We start from the raw sequence: 24,341 nt of genomic DNA on the forward strand, positions 1-24,341 counted from the left end.
GTTTGGCTAGGCTGTATTTTTATTTCCCGCGTAATTGTAATTATACAAATGCTTTTATTTTACGGACCTGCGGCTTGCAGTTATTAGCCGAAAGGCAGCAGGTAACATTCTCCTCGTAAACATCATCGTCACAGCAAACTGCAATCTCGATTTGCCAACTTTGCAGACTCTTGCCGCAGCAACAAACATTTTCAATTTCCCAGCGACGCCAGGTGTGCGCCACTGTGGGCGGAAAATTCAGGGGGCGGCGGTGGGTTCAAAGCTCGGGAGCAGCGCCGCGAGCATTCCAAACCGAAACAAGGTGATGTGGCCAGGATGACGACGGTGCTGGAAATGTGGCTCACAGCTACCGCTGATGAGGAAATTGTTTCGAAAATCACCGGGAAAGTGCAATACGCTTGGAAATCAGGGTTGTGGGTACTAAGAGGTTTTTGGACTGAGGAACTTAAAGGCTGCTTGAGCCTAAAGTTAAACCATTTGTGGTACTTAGTATATGCATAATAATAATACCTCTCTGTCTGTGGCACTCTTACATAAGTTGAATAGAGTGCGAGGTTTGATTAAATACAGTTTTCAGTCGGTTTAAAAATAAAAGCAAATAAAATTCATGGTACATTTTATTAAACATTTAAAAAATGTGCTAAAATGTGCTTGTTTGTCAAACTACAAACTTTTCATTCAGCCCTCGTTTAAACGCGACTGGCATTAAGCTCATTTGGGGAAGTGGAAGCAGGAACACACCTGCCCAGGTAATGCAAATTTGCTGTTACTGCCACGCAGCACGATCGCTGTCATCTTGCACAGCCACATCATCATCATCATCAACAAGGTCGTCGGGCAGAGGAGAAGGATGAGGAGGAGCGACGATGCAGCCGTCGAGGAATCGATGCCATTTGGACCATCAGAGGGGCTTTTCGAGGAGCTACAAGGTGTCCAAAGGCAGAGTTTGCAGGACGCCCAGGTAGCTCAGGAAGTCCTTGTACTCGAACACCTGGTCAGGTGAATCGGGCTTCGGTTCGTGGTACGGTGCCAAATCGTGACAGATGAACTGACGTGGTGGCACCAGTGTCACGTCAAAGATCTCATAAATCTCCCGGTACCATCTCGCTCCGTCGTCCATGTCCACCGCTATCTGGTCGAAGCTAATGAGGAGGTGAGGCAGTTAATTAGAGGGAGAGACTTATGCACTTGGAAAAGAGCATTTCAAGAATTTTATAAAACCTCATAAATGTTATATTGTTTCCCCCAGTGCACTGAGATCTTTGAGATGCGGTTCCATTGGCAATTCATCGGCATTGGCTGTATTATCAATTAATACCATTTGCATTTTGGACACATATAATTTTAGAATTTCTGTGTGTTAATGTTGACTACTAGGCTAGTTAAAAAATTGTAAATTCCCCGTTTGAATGCGAACTGCTTTTCTGCCAAGGACAACCGAAATGTCTCGGAATATCCAAGTTAACAGGCGCCAAGAACACAATGCGGTCCATTTGAATAGGGTTGTCTCACGCAATTTGCATTCACCGCATATACACCCATGCAATACCGTTGATAATTTAGAACACAGCCTGTCTAATCAGTAGATCCGTCGAATTTCCGCATGTCTTGGGGCTTTCACTTTTACGAATCCTTCGAGCGGCCAATTAGAAGCACAATACTCCCCAAATTATGCGATACACCGCGACAAATTCAATTTGCCACAGCCGCCCATCTGCCATCCCGCTCCCTCCCACGCAGCGAGACACGTGACCAGAGCACCAGCGGTGAGAGCGTGACAGAGATGGCGAATGGGACACGTTGGAAGTTGTGCTGAAAAATCCCAGGAGAAATTAGTTTGATTTATGTTGAGTTTCCGGTGCAAATAAATTGCCAAGTTTAGAGAGAACTTTGGACGCACTGCAGACGCATAATTGATTATGCGAGTGGCGTACATCCAATTGGTGGGCGGGGATGCGCAGGGGGCGTGGCGCCAGGAAGGCTTGGGGGTGGACAGGACGAAGGTCGACAGGAGAGCAGTGATGACTGTACATTGTTAATAGTGAGTCGGCGAGGGGCTTATTACTAAACACAAGCAACTCGTCAATTCGACACCCAATTATTTGGGATTTTTCTTCACCTCCCCTCTTCAAAAAATAAAAAACCGCTGGGGCAGAGTTGTCAACATTCTTTAAGAAAAAAACTTATCTTACCGGAAAAAAATTGAATTTGAAAATTCATTGTTGTTCATATGTATTAAATATTTTGTTTAATGCTTACTTATTTATCCTATTTCTTTGCTGTGTAGCCATACATACGTTTTTTTTTTAATCGACGGAATTTAAGAAAATGTTTTCCCAAACAAAAATTCTGGTCAGCCCATTTGTACAAATTGCTTGGCTTTTAAACTATAGTCTATATATATATTATTACCCGACCATCCCTTTTCCACTTCAGTTATTTAAAAACCTCGTTGACCCACACAACATCGGCAACTATAAATTTGTTATTCATTGAAACATCTGTTAAAAAAAAAAACAGAATGAGTAAATCATCCATGTTTTCTTATCTCCCTTTCTCTCCGCCATTCACTTTTATTGTTACCTGTTTGTTTAATAAACTTTTGTGCGATGCATTCGGAGCGCAACTAAAGTACTTAAACATTTTTTTTATCGCCGGACTTTGTCAGTTCAAATTGTTGCCCGTTTGCTAAGCGGAGTGAGAGAGATAAAAACAATGCGAACGAAAGAGAGGGCAGCACTGGGCGCGAAAGAGAGGGACATATGGGGCGGAAAGTTTGTCGCAAGCAAAGTTTTTGTGCGCAAATTGCAGTTTACTCGCTGCTTACTGCAACATCATAACTGCGGGCTACAGAGGCGATGGCATTATGTGGGCGTGGCCGAATGCAAAACTCCCCAGCCGATTCGAGGGTTTATTGCACTTGACTTGGGTCGGCCGATGAAATGATTCCGAACACTGAGGATTGAGAATTTCGCAGAGCACAAGGCAAAATCTTTTATTTGAGGTCGAGGAATATTTGTATTTATAAAATATTTTTGCAGTGCTAAGTAACAGCTGTGAACCTCATCGATTTTAGACATAACGTGATGGCTAAAGTTGGAGAACGATTATTGTTTCTTTCAGTGTAATAACTATGCGCCGTTGGCTTTGTGCACTGCAAAGTTTGCTTTGACACTTTGACATTGACAATGATGTATGTGCTCGCTTTGTTTGGGTGTGTGAGTGTTAGTCTGGGGGGCGTGTTCTTGGGTGGGCGGGTGCGACTTAGCTCTGTCATTAAATATCGATTTGTTGGCTATGCTCCGCCATTTAATAGCTCCGACTTAAAGTCAAAGATTTCATCTCAGCTCGGAGAACTCCACATTGATTGCTGACTTACAGAAATGCGGCGGAGCATACTGTTCAGGTTGTATTTATTGCACTCGGATTTGATGCCTTTCCAATTGCTTTTTGTAGCACACTTTTTCGCAGTTTTATTAGTGCGAAATTTATGGGGGCACTGAAAACGAAAATTGCCAACGAATTTCATTCATTTGTCATGCCCTTTTATGGCCCAACCGATGAAATGTTCGAGAACTGTAACAGCCATAAACAATTTCCAGCGTTTTTCAGCTGTTTACAAACAGCAAAGAAATGGTTTGTGGGCTAAAATGAATTTGCTGTTTGCCTCGTTTGAATTGAGCCATTTTACCGGCTGTGATTTGGCTAAAAGTTCAATGTACATAGATGTGAATAGTGTGGGTGGGGCTAATTTCCGATTTGCACTCACTTCCTCTCGCGGGAAATGCAATCATAATATCGACTAAATTATTCAGGGCTCCTCAAATGTTTGCTAAATTCGTGAATATTGCTCATGAACGCATTTTGGTGGAGTTGGGCCACTCACTTTGCTGCTTACCAGCGGCAATTTTAATTGTTTTATTTTAACATTTAAAACCAATTTATATTTATGAAATTTCGTAAATTGGCAATGTCATAAAACGCACACACTCACGCAGACTTCCCAGGCACTTGTGCCCTCAGGTCGTATTCGCAACATTTCCCATTTAGCGTGACATGCTTTCATGCTTTCCCTTCTCCATTTCCCATTTTCCGCTCACCCACTCCAAAAGCCCCGGCATTTCGCATTTCCCATTTCCCAGTTGCCATTTGTGGCCCGCTGCCCTGTTATGTGGTAATTAAAATGACTCTTGGCCCATCTCCGACGCGTTTTTGGACAGCTTTTTACTGCCACTCAGCCGATGCGTCGTATATGCGTAATGTCTGGCTAAATTATTAATTTACTATGGCCCCAAACGAGTGTTGTTAATTAATTTGTATGCATATGCCGGAAAATCGAGACTGGGTGGTGCTTGAGCCGGAACGAGTGGCTGATCCGCTTCAATGAATCGCTTCAAATGCTGACCAGCAAATCCCATTACCATTGAGTGGATGACGATGGTTGTGGTTTATTAATTGATACGAAATAATTATGGCTACGTAGGTGAGAAGTTGGTCTGAAATGATCTGCGGATGGTTTTTATCTTTTCGGTTTATCTCGACTTCACTGCGGACGGCATTCCACATAGTGACGAAGAGCACCAAGTAGATGTCTCTGCTGGTGACTCACGTATTCATCTCCATTACGTTTATTACAATCCCACTCCTTCGAAACCAATATTTTCACAATACTAAATGCAAGGTGCACACTAAGCTGTACTGCGGTTAGTCTGTACGCTTTTGCCTGGATTGTTTGCACTGCGGCAACGAGGCGTGTGATTAATTTTAGCCGGAATAGCCAACAAAAACCCTTTCATTCCGCTCCTTTGTCGCAATAAAATGGGGGAGAAGGGTTGGGCAAACAAGAGCATATAATAAAAACAGTAAACATTTAATTGCCTGACAAATATTTGCCCTTCGCCTCAGCACCAAAAAGGGGGTTTAGGGCCACGTTTCGAGTGCTCGACAAATAGGCGCTGATGAAAAACTTTAATAGTAAAACTTCCCCTACCGGCTTATGCTTTCATTTCTCCTTCTTCTTCCTCTTCTGCCATTTCTCCGCATTTCCCCCTCGACTTCTCTCTTATGCATTATCGGCATACGCTGCTCATATAACTTTGCTCGTCGGCTGCCGTTGAAAGTTTTGCGCAGCTTGACAAAATTTTCAGAGCGATGGTCGCTATATATGCAAAAATCTTAAGCGAAGTATCGATTTTGCCGCCGGCTAAAAATTATTTACAAACGAATGAACTTTTAAAGGAGCCAACTCCAATTGAGTGGGTTGTCTGCGGTTCAGTTTTGTTTGTCTGCCAGCTCGAGAGTCCTTTGCCAATGCCCGGAAGCCCCACTACAAAGGACATCGCATGGCGGGTGAATTCTCTCTAACAAAATAAAAAAGACAATATTTGGTAGGACTTGAATGCACTATTAAAAAAAAGAGGTTGAAAAATTTCTGTATGAAATACAAATTTTCATACCGGTTTTTACAACTATATATAATATTTCGAGATCATTTTTAAAAACTATAATGCAATTTGAATTAATATTATACAAAAAAACATTTGATCGCGTCTTATCGATAAAATGAGTACTGTGCTATCGATAGGTCACGATCAGTGAGTTTGTGCACACGATAGTAAGATTCTAGAGATATTTAGAGATGACAATGTGGCCAGATCAGATAAATTATTGATAATATCTAGCTAAATTCGAGCCATTAAATAAATTTAAAATTGTTTCGGATTACTAAAAATATTCGTAATAATAAAAAAATATTACTGAAATGAAACAAAAAAAAATTTACCAATATATATATCACTGTAATTAATAAATACACATCTTAGATTAAAAATAAACCTCGTACTTAAGCTATTATTGAACATGGCTATATTAAAGCGTCACGAAAATCACACAGGCGCACTGTGGCGTTTTAGCTTTTTTAAAGCTTTCTTCGCCCTGCGTTAGACAGCTTTTTTTCTGTACAGCTAGAAACAGCTTTTTTGCTGCCAGCAAACTGGCAACACTGGCGGCAGGCGTCACTACTCGCATTGTTATTGTCATCACTATTGCATTGACTTTGTTGCTGTACGTCGTGTTTTAATTAATTTCCATTGCGCTTTTTGTCGAATTATGAAAATTTACAAGCAGAAACTGCGCGATGTGTGGCTGCAAATGGAGGAGTTTCGTGCGTGGCTGCGGCGGGATCCGGACGACTCCTACCGGGCGCACTGCCGCTTCTGCAAATGCTGTGTAAACACCAAAATAAGTGATCTGCGTGCACATGCGTCAACCAAGAAGCATATGAAGCACTTAAATCTCAAACAGCAACAAACAGTGAGTGTGCACAGCCAGTCATGAATCCCGCCTAATTTGAATCCATCACCTTTCCAGAAAACCGCGGACGACAGCCCCTTAAACAGGTCATCCGCCGGCAGCTCCAGCACCACTCCCTATAAGGTCAAGGTGAAATCGCAGCCAAAAACGTCCCCGGTGAAGAAGGAAAAAATCAGTGCATCGGATCAGTCCGTCGACTACGAGGAAATCATCGAGAATCTGGCACTTTACGAACCAGAGCAGGTCATGTTCTCCTCGTGCTCCCTGACCGGCGGCGGTGAGCAGAGGCTGGAGGATGACGTTGAAGGCGAGGGCGAGATGTCCACTATCAGCATCATGGACGAGGAGATGGTCAACAAGGCAGTGGCCAATGCGCTGCGCACCCAGAAGGACAGCGCCCAGATCTTCGGGGACTTTGTGGCCGACCGGCTACGACAGTTGAACACCGACGCCTCCGAGTTTGCCAAGGACAAGATAATGAAGGTTATTCTGGAGGCGGCGTCCATCGATCGAGCTCCCACTTATAATTAAAGTAAACCCAAAATATTAGTTTTTAGTATTGACTATAGTTTGAATAAAGCATGAACTGTACAATTAAGATTAATTAACAGGCAACTTTTTTGCTAACCTGGTATGCGAAATTTCGAAATTTGTAAACAAAAGAAATTGAAATTATTTCATTATGTAATACATTTTTATTATTACTTTTAAACACCTTAATTTTGTATTGTTATTAAATATTTGTAAAAATATATATGCTGAACCAACTGCACTTTAAAAATATAGTTTTTCATTTCGAATAAACATTTATTTCAAAACTTACCGCTTTCAAAAAGTTCTATATTCTGTAATAAATTATTTTGGTCTAAGACTACCTGTTCAATTAAGGACATAAGCATTTTTCTTTTGAAAGACTGAGATTATTAATTATAATTTTCAAAAAAATGTTGCGTGCATTTTTTCGAAATTCATATCTTGTATTTAACATAAAATATTTTGAAGGAAACTAAAGCAGGGGAAAAAAAGGGCACGCAGATAAATTGCTAAAACTTTTGCTCGGCAAGTTCATTGGCCATGCATTAGTTATTTAACAATTCAGCATTTTACCCTTTACGCTTTAAGCATTAATCTCGCTGGCATTCTGCTTTTAGCCCATTTTTTTTTGTTGCGGATCAAAGTTTCACTAGAAAGTAATTTAAACTTTTGCTTTTACCCGGCGAGTGGATGGTTAGATTTTTACATTTTCCATTCAGCTCGAACTGAGGCGTTCGTTCCACTCAATAAACGCCAGACGCAAATTTTGTTTAACACTTTTTGCCTATTGGCATTATAAAATGGGAATAAAATGCGAAGAAGAAGATCTAGAAGTGGGTATGGGGTTCGATTGTCTTTTGCATAAGCCGCTTAGGTGCTTACTTTGATTTCTGTGTTTTCCCGATTTTCCCTCAATTGGAGAACTTTATGTGCCGGGCTGTAAACTGAAGTTTTATTTGATGTAAGTAAGTAATGGCAATGGCAATGTCAATGGCAGCATGCCAATGGAAATCTGCTTGCAATTTTTATGCCAGACCATTCCAAATTTGATTGCCAGCCAACCCCATTGGTTCGGTTAGCCCTTCTTGTTCAATAATTAAACGACTTCACCTGGTGGACGCCAGCCAAAGGTAAAAGGCATGGACATAAATCAGACTGCCATAACTTCCTGCAAATATCGAAAGTCCATTAACAGGGAAACATTTTGGGTTCTGGCTTGAATGGCTATTCTGTGTACTTAGAAAAATGCTTAGTCCAATTCGATAATAACTCTTTTTCAAAAGCAATAATAGTATTTTTTATATCTTCGATTTTGGAGCAGTTGTTTTGAACTTAATTTTAGTAATTTTGTGATTAAATTAAATATGCTTCTAATAATAACATTTTAATATACTTATATGTTTAAAGTATATGTATTTGTATGTTCAAAATCCCTTTAACCGAATTTCAATCTATTTCAATAATTTTTGAAACACAGTTCAATACACATGTTGAATGTACAATGTGACTTGGGTCTCTAAACATTCCGTTCCTCTATATGATCTCCATTTGTTACCGTGCTTTTAGCACGCTAGCATTTTCTAGTTTTTGTTTGTGGCACCTGATAGTGGTGGGTGGGTCGGCTGGTGCGTTGAGGTGCACATCCGGTCTGCATCTGATAAATGCCTTCGAAAAACAGGTTTAATTAAAATACACACCCATTCGGCGCTTAGACGTCAATGAATGGTCCGTCGATGGGCTTGTTGATTTTCCAGCACAATCGAGGCGTAAGCATAACACATACAAATGCGCCAGCACCACTCCCTCAATTCGCCCACCCCCTCGAGTAGTTTTCCCATTGACAGTGTTTGTTTACTTTGACATGTTGCTCAAATTGCAGATGTGTGTGTGGGTGTGTGTGCGAGTGCTTGTATTTGCCAGCCTTTATTTGTGTTTGTATTTGCCAAAGGATATTATCAATGCTCTGAGTTTCGGTGGCAGCTTAGTCAATCGATCGAATTAGTAAATTGTAATATTGCAACAAAACGAAGGCAATTTTAACTTAGAGTTAATGAATTAGTACCAAGTTAAGGTAAATTCATGTTAGCACCAGAAGACTTGAACTTGTTCCCAAGGCACTCAAAATAATTAGCAATTGGCACTTGTAAATGCTGCTTATTTAACCTATGTCAATTTCCTGAAATTGTCCTGTTTATGCACAGATAGAGGTCCACAGGATTTGGTTGCTTCTGCCTGCTTTTTATACCTTAATTTAGCTATATACTTAGAGCCATATCGATTGCCAAGTATTTCCCTTTAATTAGCCATCTTCCAATCTGTATACATTTCGACTGATGAACCAGCCTCCTGAGCATAAGTCCCCCAATGACAAAGTAAGAATCCATCATCATTTACTTGTATCCCCTCTCCCGGGTCAAAAAACGTAAAGGACTCGTGTGTCTCGGGATTGGTGTGTTAACGTACAGTTGTCGCCAGGTTCGACATGCTCCAGTTTACTTTTATGCCACATCAGCCATCCTGGGCCCGTGGGTCGGGCCTCGCAGATTAACAGATTATGATCTGACAGGAGTTGAAATGTTGTTAGAAACTTCATTAGCAACATGTGTGTCCTGGATGTGAGAGGGATGTGCGTCGATTCTTGTTGCGCTTCGGTGCGCAATTAAAGCAATAAAAGTGTGGACGACTGCACACTGAATGGGCATGGACATGGCCGGCTTCAGCTCATCCAATGCTCGGCACCAATTCAGAATGCCGCCCATGTTCCTCCACCCTCCTCCCCCTGCTAAAATCCTCACAAGTTCAGGAACTCAAAAAAATAAAAAGGAAATTGTCGAGTGGATACAGGGCAAAAATAATTGAGAATGGAATTTTGCGTTGCACGTATACTCTGATATAGGCGATTTTATGCCCTAGAATATAGGTGTCTATATAGAAGAAATGTAAGTGTTATTTTTGATTTTGTTGATTATAGTTTGTAATTAATTTAAAATAAATATTTTTAGAGATAATACGACATTCGAGAAATGTTGAATTGAAGTTCTTTAAAGGGCATTGAAAGTACTTCCATCGCTGCATCCCCTTCAAGTTTTTCGTTTTAATACCCATTCGAATTTGTTGGGCTTATTTCAGTTGTTGTTGTGGCAACTGTAGGCCACTGTGATTGTGCCACGCCCCCCTCCCCCGTCCAGCATCACCCGTCAGCCGGCCACTCGCTAATCCCCACTTTGGACGGCCGAAAGCCTATTGGGAACTTTATTTAATGCAATTTTCGTTCAAATATATATACGTGTTTACTTAATGGATAGCGTATTTGGTAGATTTCGGCCAACTGGACCACCATAATGGGAATTAGAAATTAATTTCTGACCGTTTGGCGAGAACAAACAGAAACAATGATGCGGGAGCGTCCAGAGAGTGGAAATCAACCAATGCATGGCCAACCCCGTTCATTTTCATAGCCGCCGCACTGCACTTTATTAAATGCACTCGCACAGCACAGAATGGTTGGTATTATATGCACATATACTCGTTTAAGGCCGAAGCGACAGAGAGAGAGAGACGCAGATACCGGCGAAACAGAGACAGACAGATAGATGGACGGAAACCAACTGCGGTCACACTGTAAATTAAATATAAAATGTCCTGCGGACTGTCGCTCTTTATGCCATGCGGCTGACCAACAACGATGTCGACATCGGTCAGCATTGCAGACCGGGGCCAGAAGTTTTCATTTCTCCACATTTTCGAAATGCTTTTCCCAATTCGTTGGTGATGGTTGGTGAGGGGATCACTGAGGTGGATGGTGGGGTCAGAGGCCAGGGGCAACTAAAATGCAAAACAAAGGGAAAAGTTGACAACGAAACCAGAAAAAAATTAAAAACCCGAAACAAAACTTTAAGCATGCGGATGCAACCGTTGGGCAGGAAAGTCCTGATGAAAGGATATTCTGACGCACACACAAGTCGACTCACTTCGCCCATCAACAATTTCAAGTGCACTCCTGTTTTGTTCTGCTCTTTGCCCCCCATGTTGTAGTACATTGCATAGAAAAAACAACAACGACTGCTGGAGCAATGGCAAAAAAATTGCACACAAATGATGTCCAGGCGACCAATTAAACTAATCGGATTAAATTAAATTATTACGGAAGACTATTCTTGGTTTCCTGTGATTGCGACCAGTATTTGAATTCAATTTAGACAACAACGTTATTTTTTATTTAAATGCAATTAAATGAAATCAAACGGTTTAACATCCATTAAGCAATTTAGCTAATAAAATCGAAAAGTCACAAAATATGACAATGTAATATGTGATTATATTACATTATGGATTATGGTTAAACTAAATGTGAATTATTTAATTATGTATTTATTATTACTTCAGTTAAGCTTGCTTATTAATATAATTTGTTTGCTACTCGAAAGTTTCAGCTATTTGTTTACAAGTTAGTTTTTTAAAACCATCAATTCTCAGCTCCAAAATGCAAGTAACCATTTTGCGTGGTGTGCGACGGGGAATTCGCTGGCTGCTTTTTGATGAAAATAATTGTAACATACTTTTAGGAACCAGCCGTCGCAGAGGCCATGGTCACGTTGCAGCGTTGGCCAACTAGACAACGTGGCGTATACGTATTCCGTGCTCACAGCCACGTTATCGTTGCGAGCCCGGCTCTTGAGACGCCTTCCGCTCGACTGCATAGCATTTGAATTTGAAATATAATTTGCTTTATTATATGCACTCACTCGTCACAAATTGGCCGGCACAACAATAAAACGTGCTGGGAGCAGGTCGGGGCATAAAGCGAAATGGAATGCATCTGGGGGAAAGTGCAGGAGTCGGATTTGATTGCAAGTTCCATGGCGTAGAAAGTAAAATGGCAAGTCACATATTAATATGCAGACGCCGTTAGCCGAGTCTCAACTTGGCCGTAAATCACCTGAGAAGCCGCAGGAACTCAGGACTCAGGACTCAGGACTCAGGACTCAGGACTACTCGGTAGCTCGCCAGCGTAGAGCTCGGAACCACAGCTACGCAACAGCTGTTAATTTGCTACCAACTTCTCGTTTTGGCCGACGGACCGCAGCAAAAGTTCAAGTCAAAATGAAGATTTATTTGTCTGGCAAGCGGATGTAGTCGAGTCTCCATGATCACGTGTCTCATTGCAATTTCCGCAGTCGGATATTTGCCCAGTGCGAGTCAGCCAAGGAGTGGGTGCGGAGTCACGGGTCCGAGCCAACTTTGCTACTAATTTGTTGCACAAATTTCCCCCTCATCCCATTTCCATTGCCATTGCCATTCCCATTCCTATTTCCATTCCCATTCTATGCTCCCTTCACATTGGCAGATGCCCGAGTGCCAAGACTCGATTTTAATGGCACTTGAACTATGGTCTAAAGGCCTGAAACACCGAACCCTATTCTTTGTAGGAGTGCATGATATGTGGGCAAATAGAGATGAGCTTGAGCAAGCACTTGTATTTTGTTGTCTAAGTAAAGATAATACATTTTAAACCAAATAGATTTTCAAATTAAGTATGAACATATTTATATTAGTATGATATAATATTATTATTTAGCTGAAATCATTTGTATATTTCCATAATTCTAGTAAGACATACTAAATTTGGTTCCCCTCAGGACCAATTTCTTTATAGCTTATGTTTTTGTCGGCCAGCCCTAGTTTCGCAATTTATGATATCTACGAGTATCCCTGTCCATTTGGCCGTCACCCACTCCATTGGGCCGACTCGCTCGTGCTTCATCATTCACATGTCTGTCTGGCGGCTTATGTTTTGTGTTAATGAACAAGTTCAGGGCTGCAACCGGAGTTGTCTAGCATCTGTCTGTTGGTGCGACTACGGACAACGGACAACGTTCTCCGCACAACGGACAAGGGACTCCGGTTCGGCAGGGTCGTGTCTATTACGTACTAAATTATTGTGTGTCCATGTCCGGTCTGGCCATCTCTTTCGCCCCATATATAGATACACATATACCCCTCTCCATTCGGCTGGCTGTCAATTTGAGGATTCGGACGGATGGACGGACGGACAATTCGTAGGCGACTTTTGACAGTCGTTGGCTCTGTTTGTCTGGCTGGCAAAAGTACGTGAGTGGTTCGTTTTAATTACGAATGACGGCGTACGAATTGAGTGTTGTCTTCTGAATTTTTAAAGGCCTCCAGAGTCAAAAGTTGAGAGTAAAACGAGAGCTCACTGCAAATGCTTACCCCTAAATGCAGTCATAAATCTGTTTGCTTATCTGCTCAACGAGCTGAGTTGCGGGTTCCTCGCAATTTACGTCCCGGTTTTCCACGTCAGTTCCCTAACGATTCTTGTTAAAATTGTGGGATTTAGGAGTCCTGAAAGGCACTTTAAGCTAGAAATATATTGTATGTAAAAAGTTGTTTGCTAAGATGTTACAAATTTTAGTATATACCACAAAAATCGTAATTTATTCTTGAAAATTTTTAATTTAATTCATATTTGTTGGTTATTACCACCATTATTACATCCTCTTTAAGCAAAGGATTCGAAATTTAATGAACTTTTGGATGAATTTCTCCGTTTTTTTTTACACACGGTTGGCTGCTCATAAAAGAGCTGCACAAAGGGAAAAGAAAATTTGCGAGGCTCATTTGCGGGAGATATTCTTCAAGGGCAATACTTATATACACATGTATGGGAAAATAAATTTTCTTACGTTTATTTTGATGTGTGGCGGCAAAAGGGCGTGAAATACGCCCCAAAAAGGGAGACCGGAAGAGGAGGGTAAGAAACAGAGGCGGGGAAGGGATGAGCACTTTGCATAAAGTGTCATGCGTGAGCAAAAAAAGGGATCCGGCAAAGGTTTTATGTCAAATTGAAAGACAGGCCCAAAAAGCTCGGCTCGATTTCAATGCCAAAAAGCAACTAAAACTTGCGACACTCACACGTACACACACATTGTTACGCCCACGCACACACACACGCATTCCCATACGCATTTTGCATAAATTATGCGGTTGTCTGTGGTGTTGGGCAGAGCCCAAAATGCATGTTGTCGGTTAACACTGTGGAAAATAATGAGCAAGTTCAGCTAGAAATATGATTATATATAAAATGCTATACAAATTCAGTATTAATTTATTAACGTAGTATAATAATGTAAGAATCTGCATTCAAATTCAAATTTCCTTCAGTAACATGATGATTATTGAACTTATGAACACATATAAACAATTTAAAAAATGATTAGTACTTACTATTTTTTGCGTACTGTTTGTAAGCCCAATGCTGAGGTTGCCACTTTAACAGAATAAATAACAACCATTTTTCCCAGTGCACTCCCACTCGTCCTGGATCGTCATGGCAACAGGAATCAGGCTCTAAATAATTTAGCAACCGGAGCGGACAATAAAATTTCGAGCCCAAATGTCATACGCATGCATTTGCATATGATTTAGCCGGCGCTGGGTGAACAGTATCCGTATCCGAATCGGATTCGGAATCAGAATCACAGAATCAGGAGCAGATGCAGGATCAGGAGCGGGCGGGAAAACGGCTATCAGTGAACGGGAATGCAACTGCAGTGGTAAACACACAATGCGCCTCCGCCCCGAAAATCCTACTGTGAAATTTAATGCCAGCGGCAAATCATCATCGTTCCTGTGTGTGCATGTGTTCGGCTGCGAGGATACATTTATGGCATAATTTGTAAATGTTCAGGAGACAAACGCACAGTGCAACATGGGCCTAAAGTGCGTTGTATGCAACTGTGTGGGCAATTTGTATGGTACATTGCATTGCCGACTTTTGGGGCTGCGGCAGTTCGTTTGTAATTTGTTTAGAAATTATATTTGATGATTTGCAAATTTGTTTGTTAGCTGCACTCGCAATACGAGTCACAATGGGCTGGAGTCCTTTGATTGCCGAGCACTTTAACCTGCCGAGTGTTCGTTAGCCCGGCCAACAGATGGCGCTATTCACCCGGAGCAGACAATGGCAGCCAAAAGGAAAATTGCATGCAAATGGTGAAATATAATGTAATTATTGCGCTTGTGTATGTTCGTGTGTGTTTGTGCTTGTGGTCGTGTTGATCCCTTTAAACAATAAACTATTGGTAGGCCTGGCAACTGCGTCGTCAGTGAGCAAAAACGATTTACGTTAATTGTTAAATTGATATCCGGAATAAAAGCGATTATATGCATGTGTCTTAAAGCCTTCCCCATACAAGTGCAAAGTATGAAAATATTTGCTTAATTTTATTCAATTGTTTATAGCTTTAATATTTTATTATATTGAAAATATTATAAAATGTCATACATACTTATTTAATAAACAGAACGTTTTGGTAAGCAGCTAAAAATAAATGGTTTTTATTTTTAAGGTATAGGAAATAGCTATAACAAATGTGAGTGAATACGAATGATTAAAACCACATTCTCAAAGAGAATGCAGTTAATTAAATATGTTGCCACCATATCAATGAACACAACTCATCACAATCCAGACCAAACCCATTTGTATCGCAGTTATTTATCTCAAAGAAAACCAACACCATTAATGCAAAACACAACGATCTATGCATTCATATACAACACACAAGCAGACAGTCTGTATATAAGGTCAGAACTGTATGGAAAACTCCCCTTTGACTCGTTTTCCACCGGCATCCATATTACGAAAAATTCCAGAGTGTCTGCATATTTGATACTTTGATCAATTCAGATGGGCGGCGAGGATGAGGGGCTGATTTGGACAAGCAAGAAAAGTGTAAGCGACGATGCCAATCAGTTGGTCCCGTCGTCCTGCCACCCAGTCCTTTGGTCATGCTAATGTCCAGGACATAAGCGTTATTATGTGGCTGTCTCCTTGCCCAACCGAAATCTTGTCCAGTTTCACATGCAGCAATCTAATCATCATCAGGAGCACCATCCGCAAACCCATGCCCACATCCAGTGCAACATATTGACCAGCACTTGTTTGCTTTTCTTTTTTTATTATTGCTGTGGACCAACCCTCGGTGCCATCTATACGTCCAATCTTTGGCTGGTGGTCCACCCATCTGGGGATAAATTTATGCACATTATTTGTCCTGTTTGGCATGTCGCGTTGATTTTTGCGCAATCCTCTTGCACATTTCCAAATGCCATTTGTATGCAAACTAACTGCGCTTTATGCCTCCATGGTCATCATGCCATTCTCAACTCAATCCCCCCATACCAGCCGGCATCATGATGATGATTTTGGACTTTAGATGCCAAAGCAAGACATCAAAATGCAACAGGGAAAGAGAGAGAGAGAAAGCCAGGGAAATTGGGTAGAAATTCATAGGGGGAAGGGATTTGTGGATTTATGGCAGTTCAGGATTTATCCCTATGTGGAAATCGGTATACTTGTGCGTTGTTCATGTGTGCTTATGAAAATGTGAGACGGCAATGCGACAATTTCAAATAACACTCATTACATAGCTTTATAATTCCATCAGCCAATATTTTGTAATACCCTGAACACTCGATTCAGAGCTTAAGCTTAATTGGTTGCATTATTAAAACGTATTTCAAATTGAAATATTTCGATTTTGAAATTCAAATATAAATATTTTAAGAGTAAAAAAAGACAAAAGCCTAAATTTAAACTTCCTTTTGGCTTTTTGCAGTTGCAATACCTTTTCACTTTTGTTTAAGATCTCCTGGCAGATGCACAGGTTCCCATCTCGTTGCAAATCTCTCCTTTTTACGCATATTTTTAACGCGAATAATGATGGCCGCGTGTCTGTGTGAGTTTGGAAAAAAAGGAAAAATTAGCATATTTGATTAATTTGTTTGGCATTTCGAGGCCACTTTATATTCATGAATTTGCAAATTAGACGTCGCCAGGAGCGTTCTGGCATAAATGTGTTTTTGCATCGTTAAAAAGTTGACAGAAACATGGCTGTCAATTCCTGTATTGGTAGATTGGAAAGACCAAAAAATGTGTATGGAGAAAACCGAGTGACTTTCGGGCGATAAATGAAGCGAAACTTTTTCGATAATTGCTGGTAATTCTTGTGTGGCTGCGAACTGAGTTTTCCCCATTTTCCTGCACAGCAACCCATCTCTGTCTGTCAAATGTGCAACAGCTGCGGGCAAAGTTAAACAAACAATAAAGTTTTTAATTATAAGCAATGGCAGGCAGGGCAGAAAGTTTATTTTCTTGATCGTATCGAAGACTTTTCCGAACTCCTCGCCCTCCGCCAACTTTGTCATGTGTGTGTGTGTGTGTGTGTGTAGGCGGGAAATGGAAGTCAATGAAATTAGTACCCACACATATACGACCCGGAAGTGTTAGTTTCTGTGACATTTGCATGACCCCCCGCTTTCACCGCCACCCCCCTGTGATCACCCGCAGCGAAGTATGCAATAAAAAGTTGGCAAGAAACTTATTGGTTTGCCTGAAATAATCAAGAAGCGGAAACTCAAACAATTTGCGGTGCGACTGAAAGTGCAGCTCAAGGTTTATCCCGAAGATTTCCCCCCCAATTTTGCCATTGGTCATTGACTTTGGGGCTTTTCGATGTGCGTGAGTGGAAAAGTTTGTGGTCCCTACAACAATGTTGCGCAAATTCAGGTACGATTTCGAACTGGGAAAAAACTATGGAAAAGTCGAGTGACATCCAAATGCCACTGCTGTACTTTGCCTAATTGTAAAGTTTCATGCTTCAAGTAATGATACTATGGTAAGAATTGTTTAAATATTTACACAATATTTATATACAATGTACAGTATACTCTCAAAGTCTAGTATGTGTTTTATTTCTTTTCAGTCTCCGAATCCTTTTTCCTTTGCCTGACTATATTCTCGACCCACTTATCCCATTGCCTCTTCCACTTTTCCATGGCCTCGGCCTTGGCCTCGTCCTTCAGCGAGCTGTACTTAATGGAGTTCTTGGCGGTTCGCTTCAGGAACTTCAGATCGGCATTCATGGGTGCAATGCCCAGAAAGGCCATGTAGAAGTCATGGGACAGAGGAGCAGCTCGCCAGAAGCCCGGACTGCCGGAGGCGATCACCATAGGCACATTCTCGGCGATCAGCGTGGCAGCCGGATGACTGCGGTAGTCGGATCCCAGTTGGAGCACCTGGTTGGATACCGGACACACCTCCAACGCGATGTTCAGGTACTTCGCCAGCCGCATGAGCACCGGGTGCTTGGTGATCGTGTAGCCATGACCGATTCTCTTCGTGCCCAGCACAATGGCGTCCAACAGATTCTGGTCCACATGTGATCCATACCAGTTGGTCTGGCCGGCGTGGAAATAAAAGTGGATGTGGTCGGGCAGCTTGAGCAGCTCCGCTGCGAAATTGCTCAGCGGATGGCCCACGTCCTCCTGACCAACCAAATCGAAGCCAACCACGAAGCTGGGAAATTCTTTCTGTAATTTTTATTAGAATGTATCTTGTATATTCTGTTCGTTTCTTTTAAACATAAACTAAAGCTGAGAAGTCGATTACCAACAATTAGATTACAAAATGTAAGCAATACAGCATTACACGTAGTTTAAATTCTAATTGGACCATAATTCATGGATGGCAATAATAATTAAATGAAGTAGGAGAATTTGTACTCACATTCAGTTCTGTGCACTCCTTAATGTATTCCCCTACTACTTCTGGTTGCACATGCCGAATGGGGGCGTATATCAGTTTGGAATCGATGAATCCAGGATGCTCCTTCTTGAATCGCTCCAGTGTGTCCTTATAGATTTGCACAGTTTCCCGCTTGGGCATCCGGCTACCATCCAGGCAGTAGAGGTTCGGAAGCACAGATCTCACCTCCAAATATTGCACTCCGTCGGCGTAGAACTCCTTAAGCGCATTGTAGTAGTAGTCGCCCCAAACGGGGGCGTACTGTAGTAGACCGTCCAGCAGGTCAAAGATGCCCATCATGTGGCGCCAGGCGTGGGCATTGGTCGTAAAGCTGGCCAAAGGGTACATGCTGAATCGCATTTGCAAATACTTTCTGAGATTCTCCTCGCCGCGGAATTCCCTGAGCTTTTCCATGGGCTGCCACTCGCCATTCTCGTGCCTGACGTCCTTGGGCTTATCCTTCGCGAATCGGAACTCCACCACTCGGCAGCCGTTTTTGGTGGTACACACCCAGAGGTTATCCCGATAGGTCATATCGATCACCACCCTCGAACTGCACATGGAGGTGTCGTGCGCCTTGAGGGCTGCACCCTTGGGCATCCGTCGCAGGGTCTGGAAGAGCAACGACTTCTTCACCTTGGTGAGCACCTGGAAGATGTGGTGTCCCGGCGCGAACTTCGAGGGATCCAAGATGCCCTTCTCGTACTCCCGCTTCTTTTCGCACATGATCAGCTCGTTGGCAGCGCGCTCTGGCAAGGTCAATTGAATGTCGTTGCCCACTCCGGAGTATCGTTCGAAGGAGTTGAAGATCTCGCGCAGGATTCGGTAGTCCTTGGGGGTGCTCTTGCGTAGATTGGTGGTGCCCAGCATCTCGAGCAGCGTCATCTGTTCTGGGTTGTGGTGCATCCACTGGACGGCGGTGGGCGTGGCACGCCTCGCGCGTCCAGCGAGGAGCACCCTGTGGCTCAACAGGACCGTCATCTGCGCTATGCCCCTATTTTTGACTTTCAAATATATAAATATCACATTTTATGGAATTTAGAAACTAAACAAGTCAGAAAAATCAAATGGTTCAGGTTCAGGTCCTTTCTTCCGAATGTTAAATACAATATCAGTTTATAGAGCACATTTAAGTTTATAGGGCCCAACTATTAAATTACTAACTATTATTACGTAGTGAAGTCCTTTGGAAACTCTAGCAGCATTGGCCAACGTCAAGTGATGCTTTCAAGCAATTTGCCGAGAGTTTCTTTGATGGAGCATAGGATTTGCATTCCAGGCATCATCTACTTGTCAATCGGGTCTCAGCCCCAACGATTACAAGATGCCCAAAGGGCAACACACACACACACTCGCACTGGCTAACATGCACACACACACAGGCACGCAAAGATTTATCTAACGAACTAAATGGAGGCAAGCTCAACTCTGCGCCTCACTTGGTTACAAAATATATACAACATTTTGCTTAAGTGTTTTTTCAGCAGCATTACTTTGCTCGCACTCAGATACTCGCACGCACACACACACACAGACGTATCTGTGGGACTCGTCCCTTCAGTTCGGATGGGTTTGCGTGTGTGTGTGCGAAGTGCAGTGAGCCCAGAATTTTCCGACCTGCCCTCGGGCCCATGAAACTTTTCAAGTGTTAACGAGTTTTGTTGCACACATGTGTCGATTGCATACGTAGTGCACTTAACTCGCAAACTTGAACGACATTTAAGCATTTTCCCCAATTGTTGTTGTTGCTGTTGTTGCCGTTGTTGTTGTATTTGTCACTTAGCAACAACAACTGCAAAGAGTTGGGAAAACGGAAAGAGTTCGGCAAGTGGCAAACTGATATGCCTGTTGTTGTCTGCCGGAGAGGGAAATTTGATTTTGTGCAAAAACAATTTGCATCTTAATTGTGTGCCACATGCCAAAGTTGGAAAATCTGGAAAAGCAGCTAAAAACGGCTGGGAAATGGGGGAAAACTGATAACTGATAAACACTGACTGTAGCCATTGCTTGCAAATTTCTCTTTAATTACTATTGATCACTTTCGTTCGAAAGAGTATGCAAAAATATATTCTTGTTTATTGTTTTGGCATTTATGGAAAATTAGTGACTGTCTAAATGAAATCGAGTTGAAAAATTGTTCTGTACCACTTGGCACAATGACATCGGTTATTAGCGCAACATTTTTTAAGTTTTATGTTCTCATTTTCTAGGGATGTACTCTATTTATTACCCAGACACCCACAGCGTTTTTGGCAATTCAAATCGAGCGGCTCTACTTGGCCACAGCCAAAAATATGTTCATTTTCTACATCTGCAGCCCATTTTCAGTTTCCATTGTCTGACACGACCACGCCCACCTCCGCCCAGCGCCCACAGCCGCAAAAACACTCATACGCCCCGTAGGAGGGATCGTTGTAACATCTCTTTTTCCATCTTTTCCTTTCTGCGTGTGCGTTTTTCTTCTTTTTCTCTGCAGTTACAAATTATGCTCATATAAATTTTTATAAAACATTTCTGCCGTTGCCATTTTATTTTATGTTTCTTTTTGTTACAACTGCCACTCACACTTACACCCACGACCACACACACACACACACTTACGCAGGGAAACAGTGCCTGGAAAAAGTAGGCAACGAACGCCTTTTCAGTTCAGTTCCTTTCAGCTCGCCCAGTTTTTCCGTTGGGTGGTCTGTCTGCTGCAAAAATGAAGAGCAATTCACACTTGAAAAGTTCCAACATGCGTTTTTAAGTTGCCCCAAACAACTATTATACGGATCCCTTCCTTTTGCCACCAGAGTGTTCTTTTTTCGGGGCCAGCTGAACCCCTGAATATTAAGCAAAATGTGTGGGAATATGACGCAGTTCTCGGGACCATAAAAAAGGGTTCGGTGGTCCTCTGGCCTGTTTATTTGCCTAAGCCGACTAATTTAATATGCATAAATGCCGGCACATGTTTCATAAATGGCATCTTAAATCGGCACCCTAGGCGAAAATGGCTTCATTATCCGGGCCAACTTCGAACTAATGGTTCCCAGACCACCGCAACAAAATAATGTATTGCTATTAGTGGTATTAGCAAGAATATGCTTTGCATTTCATACATTCTTCATTCGCTTAAATCTGAATTTTATTTGCTTATTTAACTCAAAAAAATACTTTCCAGTTGGCTTGTTAAGATTAAAAGAAAGCTTTATACATTTTTGAAATGAACTACTATTTAAGCTTTAAAGTGCACTTCAAACGAGGAATTACATTTATTTCCAGATCCTCCTAAATGTTTCCCTTAAATATTTGTGGCATAAACACAGGCGCTGAATGTGTGATACGTACATGTGTGATACAACTTCCGGTCTGTGCAGCGGACGACAAATGTACTTCCGCTTGTGCGGCAGTTGCAAAAAACTGTTGCATGCTTTTGTGCGCAGCCAGAGATTTGGCCAACAATGAACTCGAAATTAAATGTCATAATTAAACTGGCAGCCGCCATGGCAAAATGTCAAAAAAAAAAAAAAATGGAGGCAACTCTGGGCAGTCAGAAAATGGTCAAAACCTGGCGATAAGCCGCAGTCTGACAGTTAGACGCCGGCCAGACAACAGCTGCTTAAACTCTTTGCCACAATCACAATGTGTGCATTACCCATTCCGGCAATCCGCATCCAGCGGCCATCGTTTGGCTCCTGAGACAATAGACCCCCAGGAGATCTCATCCCGACTTAGTTGCCAGCTTGTGGCTGTCATTTTTATCTGTGGCCCATTGTCACTCGCACAATGGCGACAAAATGTGGTGCCTTCATTATCATTTCGACTCCTACGTACGCCTGGTCCTCAAATTGTGTTCCTTCAAATTGATTTGTCTTCTCGCTCGGCACGTAATCTGCCCTCCTGCTCGCACTCTCTGTCAGGCAATTTACATTTTTGTCGCGTTTGAATTGCGTGGCACGTTGTTGCCTATTTGAATTATGTCAATAGAATTGCGCCTTCAATAAATGTCAATAAAAATATGTCGCGCAGAAGGCGATTGATGAAAGGCGAAATTTACAGCTCCGCCGCAAAGTAGGCAGCCATTTTATTTATTTTTTCTGCGAAGTTATTGAAGTACGGGGAAAGTCTGAAGTTTAGCGGTATTATTTTCTTATTCCGTTTATTTTGTTTGACAGTAAACTTAGACCTAAAATCTGACAACTAAAATAGTTAGTTTTTTTTGGTTTATTATTGAATAGTGAGAAACAAAGGATGTAAGTTAAACGGAATAATAGTCTATTTGAATTCTAAGAGGTACAGCTATATTTTTAGTTCCAGCAAAAATAGAAAACAAAAGCAAACCAAAAATAATTTATAAAAGCTTATGGCTTGAACAGGTTTTCACATGAGTAAGCCCCGATACCAAAGCTACACAAGCCCATTGGAGAAAACAACAAAGCCAGCAGTATAAATTGATCAAGTGTGTGTGAAAGCAAAGGTAACAATCATAAAGTGCTATGTTAGTACACAGCCAGCCAGGAACTGTAATAGGCATACCACTTTTCCCTTTGGCCAACTTGGAGTTTTGATTTTTTTTTCCGTTGGTAAAGGATTTCTACGCTCAATCGAGTTGCAAGGAAATATGAGTTGCTGAAAGCAGTTAGCAACTTAAAGCGATCAAAGCTCGCTTTTTCATAGTTTCTATGCTGCTGCTTTAGTGGGTCGGGTTAAATGTCTTCATCTCTGACCCCCAAAATCCCCGCTCGGCATTTAACGCTCCGCCCTCATTGCCTGCTTAACGTTTAATGGCGCACTTTGACTACCCGAATGGCAGCGGGGAATCCCGGCGCACAGCAGCCGCGTCCATTCACGACAACATGTTTACAACGCTCCACGGCGGAGTAGGAGTAATAAAACGAAATTATAAAATAATATTAACAATCCAGCAGCAACATTTAGACCCGGACACGGAGCCAACAAAGTGTGTAAAGTGTAGCCAGCTGAGTGAAACACAAAAAAAAGAAGCAAAAAAATATGGCGAAACAAAAATGGTATGGAATGGAATGGCATACCCGTGGGATTTTACATTTATGGTTATGTGGGTGCAGCTACACATGTATGTTGACTATATAGGGTGCATATATATATATGTCCAGATTATGGGCTAAGCTGCAACAAATGTGGGCAAAATGGGTTGGGGCGACTGCACACTGGTTGCACTAAAAGTGCACGTGTAATTAAGGTCAGCATCGTCGTCCAGCTAATTGGCCGAGCTGTAAACCAAAGGGGCCTTGCAACTTTGTTGGTCATAACTAAATTTGTTTGTTTACCCAGCCTGGGGTAACTGTGAGTAAGCCCATCCCCCCTTTTCCGGCCATCCGGACATCCCATATCCAAACCGCAAAAAGCTTTTAATCCAGCCAGCTACTGGACATCCAAAGTCGGAAAGCCTTATCATAATCTCCATGACTAGTGGGATCCATAAAGACCATTCGACCAGCTGCAAAACATGGCATAAGTTGCAAATAATCGGTTAAATTCTTTTGTAACAAAAAAATATATCCACTTTAATCTATAGGGATAAGCAAACTAGAAGGATATGGGCATTTACTGCATATTTAAATTGGAATGACTAAAGGATACAACGCATTCTATTCAGTACATTTTTACCGCAACTCTACTTGACATATATCTCACTTTACTTTCCTTACATGCGAATCTACTCTCTTACGAAAATGCCCACAGAAACATGGTGTCTATTACTCACAAAAAGCCACAAGTTCCCGCAAAAAAAAAATAAATAAAAGGCAGAAACAACTTTTATAATAAAATTATTTGCCTGGGCACAGAAATAGACAACTTTTCAGCCATACATTTCATTTGTACGAAATGTCACTCCAGGGCATACTTTGGCCAAAAACAACAG

The 24,341-nt window shown here is 41.8% G+C and overlaps 3 protein-coding genes across 3 annotated transcripts; 1 reads left to right on the forward strand and 2 right to left on the reverse strand.

Moving 5' to 3' along the window:
* Window positions 1–901: 901 nt before the first annotated feature.
* On the reverse strand, window positions 902–4,623 carry LOC117138505. Its single transcript, XM_033300637.1, is given in 2 exon segments — window positions 902–1,142; window positions 4,610–4,623. Coding segments are annotated over 2 exon segments (255 nt in total).
* A 1,399-nt stretch (window positions 4,624–6,022) lies between these two features.
* Window positions 6,023–6,916, forward strand: LOC117137832. The gene is made up of 2 exons (XM_033299521.1): window positions 6,023–6,312; window positions 6,370–6,916. The coding sequence occupies exons 1-2, from the start codon at window positions 6,109–6,111 to the stop codon at window positions 6,841–6,843; spliced, it is 678 nt and encodes a 225-aa protein (XP_033155412.1). The 5' UTR covers window positions 6,023–6,108; the 3' UTR covers window positions 6,844–6,916.
* A 10,677-nt stretch (window positions 6,917–17,593) lies between these two features.
* LOC117138142 (adenosine deaminase 2) lies at window positions 17,594–19,524 on the reverse strand. Its single transcript, XM_033300018.1, has 2 exons — window positions 18,437–19,524; window positions 17,594–18,240 (listed from the first exon to the last, which is right to left on the reverse strand). Exons 1-2 carry the CDS (start codon window positions 19,433–19,435, stop codon window positions 17,620–17,622), a joined length of 1,620 nt encoding a protein of 539 aa, XP_033155909.1. The 5' UTR covers window positions 19,436–19,524; the 3' UTR covers window positions 17,594–17,619.
* Window positions 19,525–24,341: the final 4,817 nt, after the last annotated feature.

The sequence above is a fragment of the Drosophila mauritiana genome, chromosome 2R (genome assembly GCF_004382145.1).
Source record: "Drosophila mauritiana strain mau12 chromosome 2R, ASM438214v1, whole genome shotgun sequence".
NCBI classification, from domain to species: domain Eukaryota; kingdom Metazoa; phylum Arthropoda; class Insecta; order Diptera; family Drosophilidae; genus Drosophila; species Drosophila mauritiana.

Coding starts and splice junctions, on each gene's coding strand:
- LOC117138142 (XM_033300018.1), bottom strand. CDS start 19,435: ATGACGGTCCTGTTGAGCCACAGGGTGCTCCTCGCTGGACGCGCGAGG. Junction 18,241..18,436: donor AGGAGTGCACAGAACTGAAT/GTGAGTACAAAT, acceptor TAAAAATTACAG/AAAGAATTTCCCAGCTTCGT.
- LOC117137832 (XM_033299521.1), top strand. CDS start 6,109: ATGAAAATTTACAAGCAGAAACTGCGCGATGTGTGGCTGCAAATGGAG. Junction 6,313..6,369: donor ATCTCAAACAGCAACAAACA/GTGAGTGTGCAC, acceptor TCACCTTTCCAG/AAAACCGCGGACGACAGCCC.